Consider the following 14,477-nt stretch of genomic DNA (forward strand, 5'->3'; position numbering starts at 1 on the left):
GGGGATGGGAGAGTGAGAATGAGAAACACTGGGGCAGAGAGAGAGAGGGAGAGAATGAGAGAGAGGGTGAGAGGGAGAGAATGAGAGAGAGGGGGAGAGGAAGAGAATGAGAGAGAGCGGAGGGAGGATGGGATGGGAGGGTGAGAATGAGAAAGAAGGGAATGATAAACAGAGGGGCAGAGAGAGAGAGAGGGGGAGAGGGAGAGAATGAGAGAGAGGGTGAGAGGAAGAGACAGAGAGAGAGAGAGGGGGTGGGAGGGTGAGAATGAGAAACAGAGGGGTAGAGAATGAGAGAGAGGGGAGAGGAAGAGAATGAGCAAGAGGGGGAGAGGAAGAGAATGAGAAAGAAGAGAATGAGAAACAGAGGGAGAGAGAGAGAGAGAGAGAGAGAGAGAGAGAGAGAGAGAGAGAGAGAGAGAGAGAGAGAGAGAGAGAGAGAGAGAGAGAGAGAGAGAGAGAGAGAGAGAGAGAGAGAGAGAGAGAGAGAGAGAGAGAGAGAGAGAGAGAGAGAGAGAGAGAGAGAGAGAGAGAGAGAGAGAGAGAGAGAATGAGAGAGAGAGAGAGAGAGAGAGAGAGAGAGAGAGAGAGAGAGAGAGAGAATGAGAGAGAGAGAGAGAATGAGAGAGAGAGAGAGAGAGAGAATGAGAGAGAGAGAGAGAGAGAGAGAGAGAGAGAGAGAGAGAGAATGAGAGAGAGGGGGAGAGGAAGAGAATGAGAGAGAGGGTGAGAGGAAGAGAATGAGAGAGAGGGGGATGGGAGGGTGAGAATGAGAAACAGAGGGGTAGACAGTGAGAGAGAGGGAGAGAGGAAGAGAATGAGAGAGGGTGAGAGGAAGAGAATGAGAGAGAGGGTGAGAGGAAGAGAATGAGAAAGAAGGGAATGAGAAACAGAGGGGCAGAGAGAGAGAATGAGAGAGAGGGTGAGAGGAAGAGAATGAGAGAGATGGGGAGAGGAAGAGAATGAGAGAGAGGGTGAGAGGAAGAGAATGAGAGAGATGGGGAGAGGAAGAGAATGAGAGAGAGGGTGAGAGGAAGAGAATGAGAAAGAGGGTGAGAGGAAGAGAATGAGAAAGAGGGTGAGAGGAAGAGAATGAGAAAGAGAGAGAGGGGGAGAGGAAGAGAATGAGAGAGAGGGGGAGAGGAAGAGAATGAGAGAGAGGGGGGATGGGAGGGTGAGAATGAGAAACAGAGGGAGAGAATGAGAGAGAGGGTGAGAGGGAGAGAATGAGAGAGAGGGGAGAGGAAGAGAATGAGCGAGAAGGTGAGAGGGAGAGAATGAGAGAGAGGTTGAGAGGAGGAGAATGAAAGAGAGGGGGAGAGGAAGAGAATGAGAGAGGGGGAGAGGAAGAGAATGTGAGAGAGGGGGAGAGGAAGAGAATGACAGAGAGGGGGAGAGGAAGAGAATGAGAGAGGGGGGAGAGGAAGGGATGGGAGAGTGAGAATGAGAAAGAAGGGAATGAGAAACAGAGGGGCAGAGAGAGAGAGAGAGAATGAGAGAGAGGGTGAGAGGAAGAGAATGAGAGAGAGGTTGAGAGGAAGAGAATGAGGGAGAGGGGGGATGGGATGGGAGGGTGGGAATGAGAAAGAAGGGAATGAGAAACAGAGGGGCAGAGAGAGAATGAGAGATAGGAAGAGAATGAGAGGGTGAGGGAGAGGAAGAGAATGAGAGGGTGAGGGAGAGGAAGAGAATGAGAGAGAGGGGGAGAGGAAGAGAATGACAGAGAGGGGGAGAGGAAGAGAATGAGAGAGAGGGTGAGGGGCATTGTTTCAAAGGCTGTGTGGGAGATGGATGTATGAAGTCTGCACAGGATGGGACAGGGACAGAATGAGGAGGAGGTGAGAATGAGAAAGAAGGGAATGAGAAACAGAGGGGCAGAGAGAGAGAGGAGGGTAAGGCAGCGAATGAGGATCAAGATAATAGAGTGTGGGAGATTGAGAGAATGATAGGGAGAGAGAGGAGGATCAAGAGAATGAGAGGAGGACGAGATTTAAAGAGAAGGGAAGGGGGAGGGAGAGAAAGCAGGAAGGGGAGAGTGCAGAAAGGAGAATGAGAGAGAGGAGGAGAGGAGAGAAGGACAGAGAGGGGGAGAGGAAGAGAAATGGAGAGAGGGAGAGGAAGAGAATGAGGGGGCAGTGGAAGAGAATGAGGAGGGAGAGGAAGAGAATGAGCGAGAGGGGGAGAGGAAGAGAATGAGCGAGAGGGGGAGAGGGGGAGAGGAAGAGAATGAGCGAGAGGGGGAGAGGGGGAGGAAGAGAATGAGCGAGAGGGGGAGAGAAAGAAGGGAATGAGGAGAGAGAGAGAGAGAGAGAGAGAGAGAGAGAGGGGAAGAGAATGAGCGAGAGGGGGAGAGGAAGAGAAAGAGAGAGGAAGAGAATGAGCGAGATGGTGAGAGGGAGAGAATGAGAGAGTGGGGGGATGGGAGAGTGAGAATGAGAAACACTGGGGCAGAGAGAGAGAATGAGAGAGAGGGTGAGAGGAAGAGAATGAGAGAGAGGGTGAGAGGAGGAGAATGAGAGAGAGGGGGAGAGGAAGAGAATGAGCGAGATGGAGAGAGGGAGAGAATGAGAGAGTGGGTGAGAGGAAGAGAATGAGAGAGAGGGTGAGAGGAAGAGAATGAGAGAGAGGGTGAGAGGAAGAGAATGAGAGAGAGGGTGAGAGGAGGAGAATGAGAGAGAGGGGGAGAGGAAGAGAATGAGCGAGATGGTGAGAGGGAGAGAATGAGAGAGTGGGTGAGAGGAAGAGAATGAGAGAGAGGGTGAGAGGAAGAGAATGAGAGAGAGGGTGAGAGGAAGTGAATGAGAGAGAGGGTGAGGGGCATTGTTTCAAAGGCTTTGTGGGATATGGATGTTTGAAGTCTGCACAGGATGGGACAGGGACAGAATGAGGAGGAGGTGAGAATGAGAGAGAAAGAGATAGGAGGGGAGAGATGAGAGAGGAGGGTCAGGGAGAGAATGAGGATCAAGATAATAGAGTGTGGGAGATTGAGAGAATGATAGGGAGAGAGAGGAGGATCAAGAGAATGAGAGGAGGAAGAGATTGAGAGAGAAGGGAAGGGGGAGGGAGAGAAAGCAGGAAGGGGAGAGTGGAGAAAGGAGAATGAGAGAGAGGAGAGGAGAGAAGGACAGAGAGGGGGAGAGGAAGAGAAATGGAGAGAGGGAGAGGAAGAGAATGAGGGGGGAGTGGAAGAGAATGAGGAGGGAGAGGAAGAGAATGAGCGAGAGGGAGAGAGGGGGAGGAAGAGAATGAGCGAGAGGGGGAGAGAAAGAAGGGAATGAGGAGAGAGAGAGAGAGAGAGAGAGAGAGAGAGAGAGAGAGAGAGAGAGAGAGAGAGAGAGAGAGAGAGAGAGAGAGAGAGAGAATGAGCGAGAGGGTGAGAGGAAGAGAATGAGAGAGAGGGTGAGAGGAGGAGAATGAGAGAGAGGGGGAGAGGAAGAGAATGAGCGAGATGGTGAGAGGGAGAGAATGAGAGAGTGGGTGAGAGGAAGAGAATGAGAGAGAGGGTGAGAGGAAGAGAATGAGAGAGAGGGTGAGAGGAAGAGAATGAGAGAGCGGGTGAGGGGCATTGTTTCAAAGGCTGTGTGGGAGATGGATGTATGAAGTCTGCACAGGATGGGACAGGGACAGAATGAGGAGGAGGTGAGAATGAGAAAGAAGGGAATGAGAAACAGAGGGGCAGAGAGAGAGAGGAGGGTAAGGCAGCGAATGAGGATCAAGATAATAGAGTGTGGGAGATTGAGAGAATGATAGGGAGAGAGAGGAGGATCAAGAGAATGAGAGGAGGAAGAGATTTAGAGAGAAGGGAAGGGGAGGGAGAGAAAGCAGGAAGGGGAGAATGCAGAAAGGAGAATGAGAGAGAGGAGAGGAGAGAAGGACAGAGAGGGGGAGAGGAAGAGAAGGACAGAGAGGGGGAGAGGAAGAGAAATGGAGAGAGGGAGAGGAAGAGAATGAGGGGGAGTGGAAGAGAATGAGGAGGGAGAGGAAGAGAATGAGCGAGAGGGGGAGAGGAAGAGAATGTGCGAGAGGGGGAGAGGGGAGAGGAAGAGAATGAGCGAGAGGGGGAGAGGGGGGAGGAAGAGAATGAGCGAGAGGGGAGAGAAAGAAGGGAATGAGGAGAGAGAGAGAGAGAGAGAGAGAGAGAGAGAGAGAGAGAGAGAGAGAGAGAGAGAGAGAGAGAGAGAGAGAGAGAGAGGAAGAGAATGAGCGAGAGGGGGAGAGGAAGAGAAAGAGAGAGGAAGAGATTGAGAGAGAGGGTGAGAGGAAGAGAATGAGAGAGAGGGGGATGGGAGAGTGAGAATGAGAAACACTGGGGCAGAGAGAGAGAATGAGAGAGAGGGTGAGAGGAAGAGCATGAGAGAGATGTGTAGAGGAAGAGAATGAGCGAGATGGTGAGAGGGAGCGAATGTGCGAGTGGCTGAGAGGAGGAGAATGAGAGAGAGGGTGAGAGGAAGAGAATGAGCGAGATGGTGAGAGGGAGAGAATGAGAGAGAGGGTGAGAGGAGGAGAATGAGAGAGAGGGGGAGAGGAAGAGAATGAGCGAGATGGTGAGAGGGAGAGAATGAGAGAGTGGGTGAGAGGAAGAGAATGAGAGAGAGGGTGAGAGGAAGAGAATGAGAGAGAGGGTGAGAGGAAGAGAATGAGAGAGAGGGTGAGGGGCATTGTTTCAAAGGCTTTGTGGGATATGGATGTTTTAAGTCTGCACAGGATGGGACAGGGACAGAATGAGGAGGAGGTGAGAATGAGAGAGAAAGAGATAGGAGGGGAGAGATGAGAGAGGAGGGTCAGGGAGAGAATGAGGATCAAGATAATAGCGTGTGGGAGATTGAGAGAATGATAGGGAGAGAGAGGAGGACCAAGAGAATGAGAGGAGGAAGAGATTGAGAGAGAAGGGAAGGGGGAGGGAGAGAAAGCAGGAAGGGGAGAGTGGAGAAAGGAGAATGAGAGAGAGGAGAGGAGAGAAGGACAGAGAGGGGGAGAGGAAGAGAAATGGAGAGAGGGAGAGGAAGAGAATGAGGGGGGAGTGGAAGAGAATGAGGAGGGAGAGGAAGAGAATGAGCGAGAGGGAGAGAGGGGGAGGAAGAGAATGAGCGAGAGGGGGAGAGAAAGAAGGGAATGAGGAGAGAGAGAGAGAGAGAGAGAGAGAGAGAGAGAGAGAGAGAGAGAGAGAGAGAGAGAGAGAGAGAGAGGAAGAGAATGAGCGAGAGGGGGAGAGGAAGAGAAAGAGAGAGAGAGAGAATGAGAGAGGAAGAGATTGAGAGAGAAGGGAAGGGGGAGGGAGAGAAAGCAGGAAGGGGAGAGTGGAGAAAGGAGAGAGAGGGGGAGAGGAGAGAATGAGAGAGAGGGAGAGGAAGAGAATGAGCGAGAGGGGGAGAGGAAGAGAATGAGCGAGAGGGGAGAGGAAGAGAATGAGAGAGAGGGGAGGATGGGATGGGAGGGTGAGAATGAGAAACAGAGGGGCAGAGAGGGAGAGAGAATGAGAGAGGGGGAGAGATTGAGAGAGAGGGTGAGAGGAAGAGAATGAGAGAGAGGGGGAGAGGAAGAGAATGAGAGAGAGAGGGGGAGAGGAAGAGAATGAGAGAGAGGGGGGAGGTAGAGAATGAGAGAGAGGGGGAGAGGAAGAGAATGAGAGAGAGGGAGAGAGGAAGAGAATGAGAGAGAGGGTGAGGGGCATTGTTTCAAAGGCTGTGTGGGAGATGGATGTATGAAGTCTGCACAGGATGGGACAGGGACAGAATGAGGAGGAGGTGAGAATGAGAAAGAAGGGAATGAGAAACAGAGGGGCAGAGAGAGAGGAGGGTAAGGCAGCGAATGAGGATCAAGATAATAGAGTGTGGGAGATTGAGAGAATGATAGGGAGAGAGAGGAGGATCAAGAGAATGAGAGGAGGAAGAGATTTAGAGAGAAGGGAAGGGGGAGGGAGAGAAAGCAGGAAGGGGAGAGTGCAGAAAGGAGATTGAGAGAGAGGAGGAGAGGAGAGAAGGACAGAGAGGGGGAGAGGAAGAGAAATGGAGAGAGGGAGAGGAAGAGAATGAGGGGGGAGTGGAAGAGACTGAGGAGGGAGAGGAAGAGAATGAGCGAGAGGGGGGAGAGGAAGAGAATGAGCGAGAGGGGGAGAGGAAGAGAATGAGCGAGAGGGGGAGAGAAAGAAGGGAATGAGGGGAGAGAGAGAGAGAGAGAGAGAGAGAGAGAGAGAGAGAGAGAGAGAGAGAGAGAGAGAGAGAGAGAGAGAGAGAGAGAAAGAGAGAATGAGAGAGAGGGGGGGGACGGAGAGAAAGAGCGAGAGGGGAAGAGAAAGAGAAAGAGAGAGAGAGAGAACGTGAGAAGAAGAGATTGAGAGAGCCGGTGAGAGGAAGAGAACGAGAGAGAGAGGGGATGGGAGAGTGAGAATGAGAAACACTGGGGCAGAGAGAGAGAATGAGAGAGAGGGTGAGAGGAAGAGAATGAGAGAGAGGGTGAGAGGAAGAGAATGAGAGAGAGGGTGAGAGGAAGAGAATGAGAGAGAGGGTGAGAGGAAGAGAATGAGAGAGAGGGTGAGGGGCATTGTTTCAAAGGCTGTGTGGGAGATGGATGTATGAAGTCTGCACAGGATGGGACAGGGACAGAATGAGGAGGAGGTGAGAATGAGAAAGAAGGGAATGAGAAACAGAGGGGCAGAGAGAGAGAGGAGGGTAAGGCAGCGAATGAGGATCAAGATAATAGAGTGTGGGAGATTGAGAGAATGATAGGGAGAGAGAGGAGGATCAAGAGAATGAGAGGAGGAAGAGATTTAGAGAGAAGGGAAGGGGGAGGGAGAGAAAGCAGGAAGGGGAGAATGCAGAAAGGAGAATGAGAGAGAGGAGAGGAGAGAAGGACAGAGAGGGGGAGAGGAAGAGAAGGACAGAGAGGGGGAGAGGAAGAGAAATGGAGAGAGGGAGAGGAAGAGAATGAGGGGGAGCGGAAGAGAATGAGGAGGGAGAGGGAGGGGATGAGCGAGCGGGGGGAGAGGAAGAGAATGTGCGAGAGGGGGAGAGGGGGAGAGGAAGAGAATGAGCGAGAGGGGGAGAGGGGGGAGGAAGAGAATGAGCGAGAGGGGGAGAGAAAGAAGGAATGAGGAGAGAGAGAGAGAGAGAGAGAGAGAGAGAGAGAGAGAGAGAGAGAGAGAGAGAGAGAGAGAGAGAGAGAGAGAGAAGAGAATGAGCGAGAGGGGGAGAGGAAGAGAAAGAGAGAGGAAGAGATTGAGAGAGAGGGTGAGAGGAAGAGAATGAGAGAGAGGGGGGATGGGAGAGTGAGAATGAGAAACACTGGGGCAGAGAGAGAGAATGAGGATCAAGATAATAGAGTGTGGGAGATTGAGAGAATGATAGGGAGAGAGAGGAGGATCAAGAGAATGAGAGGAGGAAGAGATTTAGAGAGAAGGGAAGGGGGAGGGAGAGAAAGCAGGAAGGGAGAGTGCAGAAAGGAGAATGAGAGAGAGGAGGAGAGGAGAGAAGGACAGAGAGGGGGAGAGGAAGAGAAATGGAGAGAGGGAGAGGAAGAGAATGAGGGGGAGTGGAAGAGACTGAGGAGGGAGAGGAAGAGAATGAGCGAGAGGGGGGAGAGGAAGAGAATGAGCGAGAGGGGGAGAGGAAGAGAATGAGCGAGAGGGGGAGAGAAAGAAGGGAATGAGGGGAGAGAGAGAGAGAGAGAGAGAGAGAGAGAGAGAGAGAGAGAGAGAGAGAGAGAGAGAGAGAGAGAGAGAGAGAGAGAGAGAGAGAGAGAGAGAGAGAGAGAGAGAGAGAGAGAGAATGAGAGAGAGGAAGAGATTGAGAGAGAGGGTGAGAGGAAGAGAATGAGAGAGAGGGGGATGGGAGAGTGAGAATGAGAAACAGAGGGGCAGAGAGAGAGAATGAGAGAGAGGGTGAGAGGAAGAGAATGAGAGAGATGGGGAGAGGAAGAGAATGAGAGAGAGGGTGAGAGGAAGAGAATGAGAGAGAGGGAGAGAGGAAGAGAATGAGAGAGAGGGTGAGGGGCATTGTTTCAAAGGCTGTGTGGGAGATGGATGTATGAAGTCTGCACAGGATGGGACAGGGACAGAATGAGGAGGAGGTGAGAATGAGAAAGAAGGGAATGAGAAACAGAGGGGCAGAGAGAGAGAGGAGGGTAAGGCAGCGAATGAGGATCAAGATAATAGAGTGTGGGAGATTGAGAGAATGATAGGGAGAGAGAGGAGGATCAAGAGAATGAGAGGAGGAAGAGATTTAGAGAGAAGGGAAGGGGAGGGAGAGAAAGCAGGAAGGGGAGAGTGCAGAAAGGAGAATGAGAGAGAGGAGAGGAGAGAAGGACAGAGAGGGGGAGAGGAAGAGAAGGACAGAGAGGGGGAGAGGAAGAGAAATGGAGAGAGGGAGAGGAAGAGAATGAGGGGGAGTGGAAGAGAATGAGGAGGGAGAGGAAGAGAATGAGCGAGAGGGGGAGAGGAAGAGAATGTGCGAGAGGGGGAGAGGGGAGAGGAAGAGAATGAGCGAGAGGGGGAGAGGGGGAGGAAGAGAATGAGCGAGAGGGGGAGAGAAAGAAGGGAATGAGAGAGAGAGAGAGAGAGAGAGAGAGAGAGAGAGAGAGAGAGAGAGAGAGAGAGAGAGAGAGAGAGAGAGAGAGGAAGAGAATGAGCGAGAGGGGAGAGGAAGAGAAAGAGAGAGGAAGAGATTGAGAGAGAGGGTGAGAGGAAGAGAATGAGAGAGAGGGGGGATGGGAGAGTGAGAATGAGAAACACTGGGGCAGAGAGAGAGAATGAGAGAGAGGGTGAGAGGAAGAGAATGAGAGAGAGGGTGAGAGGAGGAGAATGAGAGAGAGGGGGAGAGGAAGAGAATGAGCGAGATGGTGAGAGGGAGAGAATGAGAGAGTGGGTGAGAGGAAGAGAATGAGAGACAGGGTGAGAGGAAGAGAATGAGAGAGAGGGTGAGAGGAAGAGAATGAGAGAGAGGGTGAGGGGAGGAGAATGAGAGAGAGGGGGAGAGGAAGAGAATGAGCGAGATGGTGAGAGGGAGAGAATGAGAGAGTGGGTGAGAGGAAGAGAATGAGAGAGAGGGTGAGAGGAAGAGAATGAGAGAGAGGGTGAGAGGAAGAGAATGAGAGAGAGGGTGAGGGGCATTGTTTCAAAGGCTTTGTGGGATATGGATGTTTGAAGTCTGCACAGGATGGGACAGGGACAGAATGAGGAGGAGGTGAGAATGAGAGAGAAAGAGATAGGAGGGGAGAGATGAGAGAGGAGGGTCAGGGAGAGAATGAGGATCAAGATAATAGAGTGTGGGAGATTGAGAGAATGATAGGGAGAGAGAGGAGGATCAAGAGAATGAGAGGAGGAAGAGATTGAGAGAGAAGGGAAGGGGAGGGAGAGAAAGCAGGAAGGGGAGAGTGGAGAAAGGAGAATGAGAGAGAGGAGAGGAGAGAAGGACAGAGAGGGGGAGAGGAAGAGAAATGGAGAGAGGGAGAGGAAGAGAATGAGGGGGAGTGGAAGAGAATGAGGAGGGAGAGGAAGAGAATGAGCGAGAGGGAGAGAGTGGGGAGGAAGAGAATGAGCGAGAGGGGAGAGAAAGAAGGGAATGAGGAGAGAGAGAGAGAGAGAGAGAGAGAGAGAGAGAGAGAGAGAGAGAGAGAGAGAGAGAGAGAGAGAGAGGAAGAGAATGAGCGAGAGGGGGAGAGGAAGAGAAAGAGAGAGAGAGAGAATGAGAGAGGAAGAGATTGAGAGAGAAGGGAAGGGGGAGGGAGAGAAAGCAGGAAGGGGAGAGTGGAGAAAGGAGAGAGAGGGGGAGAGGAGAGAATGAGAGAGAGGGAGAGGAAGAGAATGAGCGAGAGGGGGAGAGGAAGAGAATGAGCGAGAGGGGAGAGGAAGAGAATGAGAGAGAGGGGAGGATGGGATGGGAGGGTGAGAATGAGAAACAGAGGGGCAGAGAGGGAGAGAGAATGAGAGAGAGGGAGAGATTGAGAGAGAGGGTGAGAGGAAGAGAATGAGAGAGAGGGGGAGAGGAAGAGAATGAGAGAGAGAGGGGGAGAGGAAGAGAATGAGAGAGAGGGGGGAGGTAGAGAATGAGAGAGAGGGGGAGAGGAAGAGAATGAGAGAGAGGGAGAGAGGAAGAGAATGAGAGAGAGGGTGAGGGGCATTGTTTCAAAGGCTGTGTGGGAGATGGATGTATGAAGTCTGCACAGGATGGGACAGGGACAGAATGAGGAGGAGGTGAGAATGAGAAAGAAGGGAATGAGAAACAGAGGGGCAGAGAGAGAGGAGGGTAAGGCAGCGAATGAGGATCAAGATAATAGAGTGTGGGAGATTGAGAGAATGATAGGGAGAGAGAGGAGGATCAAGAGAATGAGAGGAGGAAGAGATTTAGAGAGAAGGGAAGGGGGAGGGAGAGAAAGCAGGAAGGGGAGAGTGCAGAAAGGAGAATGAGAGAGAGGAGAGGAGAGAAGGACAGAGAGGGGGAGAGGAAGAGAAATGGAGAGAGGGAGAGGAAGAGAATGAGGGGGGAGTGGAAGAGACTGAGGAGGGAGAGGAAGAGAATGAGCGAGAGGGGGAGAGGAAGAGAATGAGCGAGAGGGGGGAGAGGAAGAGAATGAGCGAGAGGGGGAGAGAAAGAAGGGAATGAGGGAGAGAGAGAGAGAGAGAGAGAGAGAGAGAGAGAGAGAGAGAGAGAGAGAGAGAGAGAGAGAGAGAGAGAGAGAGAGAGAGAATGAGAGAGAGGGGGGGAGGAAGAGAATGAGCGAGAGGGGGAGAGGAAGAGAAAGAGAGAGAGAGAGAATGAGAGAGGAAGAGATTGAGAGAGAGGGTGAGAGGAAGAGAATGAGAGAGAGGGGGGATGGGAGAGTGAGAATGAGAAACACTGGGGCAGAGAGAGAGAATGAGAGAGAGGGTGAGAGGAAGAGAATGAGAGAGAGGGTGAGAGGAAGAGAATGAGAGAGAGGGTGAGAGGAAGAGAATGAGAGAGAGGGTGAGAGGAAGAGAATGAGAGAGAGGGTGAGGGGCATTGTTTCAAAGGCTGTGTGGGAGATGGATGTATGAAGTCTGCACAGGATGGGACAGGGACGGAATGAGGAGGAGGTGAGAATGAGAAAGAAGGGAATGAGAAACAGAGGGGCAGAGAGAGAGGAGGGTAAGGCAGCGAATGAGGATCAAGATAATAGAGTGTGGGAGATTGAGAGAATGATAGGGAGAGAGAGGAGGATCAAGAGAATGAGAGGAGGAAGAGATTGAGAGAGAAGGGAAGGGGGAGGGAGAGAAAGCAGGAAGGGGAGAGTGGAGAAAGGAGAGAGAGGGGGAGAGGAGAGAATGAGAGAGAGGGAGAGGAAGAGAATGAGCGAGAGGGGGAGAGGAAGAGAATGAGCGAGAGGGGAGAGGAAGAGAATGAGCGAGAGGGGAGAGGAAGAGAATGAGAGAGAGGGGAGGATGGGATGGGAGGGTGAGAATGAGAAACAGAGGGGCAGAGAGAGAGAGAGAGAGAGAGAGAGAGAGAGATTGGAGAGAGAGGGTGAGAGAAAGAGAATGAGAGAGAGGGGGAGAGGAAGAGAATGAGAGAGAGGGGGAGAGGAAGAGAATGACAGAGAGGGGGAGAGGAAGAGAGGGGAGAGGAAGACAATAGAGAAGGTGGGAGAATGAGAGGGGAGAGGAAGACAATAGAGAAGGTGGGAGAATGAGAGGGGAGAGGAAGACAATGGAGAAGGGGGGAGAATGAGAGGGGAGAGGAAGACAATAGAGAAGGAAGGAGAATGAGAGGGGAGTGGAAGACAATAGAGAAGGTGGGAGAATGAGAGGGGAGAGGAAGACAATAGAGAAGGAGAGAGATATATATATATATATATATATATATATATATATATATATATATATATATATATATATATATATATATATATATATATATATATATATATATATATAACCTGAAGAATTCCTTCAGCTCTCCTTTTTGACTGCGTGATTCAGTGGCTATGTTCTCGCAACTATTCGTCAGAGGTGTGATCCCTTAAACCTCTCCTAACAGCGGGTCTAAAATACAAGTTGTGTCTTGACATCATCCACTTCGGCCGAGGAGGAAAAGAGATTACCAAGAGGGAAAGAGAGTGAACGGGACAGTGAGTGCAATTTCAATGCTCTGGCCTTCCCCACACTTTTCCACCATTGAAGTGCACACATGAGATCAATACAAAAGCACATGTACACCTGAGAAACAAAAAAGATACACCGGACAATTTAATCATTCAGCAAGACAAATCTGAGAGGATAACCTCAAGTTTTGAAGGTAGTTCTCCAAGTGCAGAAAGAAGCTCGTCCATGCACAGAGCAAACTGGAACTGGAAGCTCGCACCACCATCTCAGGTCTTTTCTCTCCATACCCATGATAGTTTTTTTCCCTTCGGTCATCCTCCCTATTTACTTGCAGGTTAAGTAGCATGATGATGTTGGGTATGAGGCTTGTGATGGAATCTTTGTTTGGGGCATGGCTTTTGTTTCGGCACACCCGGTGTATGCATATTACAAATCTTTGTGGGAGCTCTGGGAAAGCTCGGCACCTTCTCCTGCTCATCAATCTCAGTAAATTCCACTCCTGCCTGTCCTTACAGCAGCTCGCCATGACGCAAGCCTGGGCCGATAAGGTGTCCATCAGGTGTTCATCAACCGAGCGCAGGTCGAGCTTCGCCATCTGCTTCGACCAAGATGAAAACAAGATCTTTCAAAACATCATCCAGTGAGTCATGAATCTTTAGCCCAACAAAAGGTGACCTTTCACAAAGAGAAGGGCCCCTCAAGCTTGGAATACACCCTAGCCTGACGGTGTCACTACTCACGGTGTTGCGGAATTTGAGCAGAAGGTGAATGGACTTTTGCTCCTGACCACGAGCTAACTTAACACTTCCAGCTGATTTAGCAAAGTTTTAAAAGGGTAATTACAATCAGGATTAAAATGTAGTTGTGAGCATGGTGATGAACGCTGTGACATCTTTACGCTCACACATCATTCCTACCTGCAGGTACAGCTATGATAGACTACTTACCCTCGCATAGGCATGTAAAATAACCGTTGTTTTGCATATGTACAGCTTCGTTTCTCATGGTGATTTAAGTTATGCAATCTGAGTTATATTGTATTCAAAAACAGATCCATCATCTGGGTCCAGTCTGATCCTCAGTGCCCTGTGAGAGTAAGCTGCCGAAGCAATCACATAGCGATCGATACAAAAGTCTGGTTTTGCCATCGGTCAGTCTGGGCAGGAATTTAACTTTGCACCTGCACACAATAGCCTGCCATTTTCAAAGGCATTGTCTGTATTTTTGTGTTAACAGATAGGAGGACAGCTGCCTTTGTGTCTTCTGAAAAGTTTGGCATAAAGTCTGTAAATATCATTGTGAGGGAGACGAGTCTGTCATTGGATTCTATTCCTCCAGATAGGGGACCCAGATGAAGACTGATCAAAGGTTAATGGATGTGTTCCCTCAGAGGGGTGCTGCAAGTCCACAAGCTGGCACCGTCCTATTCCAGAATAGGACGATATAAACCCCCGATTTCTAATTGTTGAGTGTGACAGTTTGTACTTGGACTATTAGTGGGGATCGTGTTGCACCTCATGCATAAATAGCCCTCACTCGTCCTTCTTTCACCCTCACCCCACCCTCTTCCATCTCCAGATGCGACGTCCATCTTGGAATGGCCACAAATGTCGAGGGCTCCTCTTCACAGCACCTGGCACACGGTCCAAACTTGAACCGCTTCTGCTTCCCCCTAAACTTATTCAGCTTCCTGAACCCACTGGAAATGCTTGGGACTGGTGGCCATGGCAACTACAGCAGGCATCCTCACAATTAACTCGGGAAATTCACCAAAGGAAGGTGCAACCACCATGTTGAATAGTTTGTATTAAGATTTCATGTATGATCTGATTGCAGCAAAACTATTGGTGTATTATCTCCCCCATAATCATCAATACCTTACATAAGTCTTGCTTAATTGGATTAAGCGGACATTTATGTATGTACTGGAAGGGGGTATGAATTGGAGGTGGCAAGATGAGGTGAGGGCAGTGTGGAGATGGGGGTTGAGAGGGATAGCCAAAGGAGATGAGAGAAAGAGTAGGAAGGGAAAGGTTAGGAAGATTGACAAAGAATGGAGCAAAGAAAAATTCCACCATTTTTTTGTTCGTAATTATATGTATATGTAAGTAAATGCCCCCAAATGTCGAAACAAAAATGTAAATTAAAGTTATTATTTAATATTTAATTTATGACTGCATCATTTTGAAAACTGAACACGATTGGAATTCGACCTGTGCCTTACACTTTGTTAAAGCTGCCAATTTCCTGGGCATTTTGTACATAATAAAAACTAAAATAACCAATCATGGTCGTTTTTTAATTTTCATCTCATATCAAAAAGGTGCAATCACTTTGGAACCGTTTGAACCCAACGGCCATCGTTTATGGCACAACTGGCTGTCGAGCTGATCAATTCTCTAGACCTTCCAAAAAGCCATTTTAAACT

General features: G+C 50.1%; 1 protein-coding gene across 12 annotated transcripts in view; it reads left to right on the forward strand.

The window, feature by feature from the left end:
• LOC147012031 (phosphoinositide 3-kinase regulatory subunit 5-like) overlaps positions 1-14,334 on the forward strand; it is a 325,466-nt gene extending 311,132 nt beyond the window's left edge. For 11 of the 12 annotated variants that reach the window (XM_085858068.1, XM_085858079.1, XM_085858069.1 and 8 more), the window contains 2 exons: positions 12,565-12,689; positions 13,628-14,334. In XM_085858068.1, the coding sequence (XP_085714194.1) occupies positions 12,565-12,689; positions 13,628-13,805 (303 nt within the window). In that variant the 3' untranslated portion in view covers positions 13,806-14,334. The remainder of the gene's footprint in view (positions 1-12,564; positions 12,690-13,627) is intronic. The other variant, XM_085858078.1, reaches the window with a different exon arrangement.
• The last annotated feature ends 143 nt before the right edge of the window (positions 14,335-14,477 follow it).

This window comes from Eptatretus burgeri, chromosome 15 (assembly GCF_056783735.1).
Source record: "Eptatretus burgeri isolate ZD-2024b chromosome 15, Ebu_testis_v1, whole genome shotgun sequence".
NCBI classification, from domain to species: domain Eukaryota; kingdom Metazoa; phylum Chordata; class Myxini; order Myxiniformes; family Myxinidae; genus Eptatretus; species Eptatretus burgeri.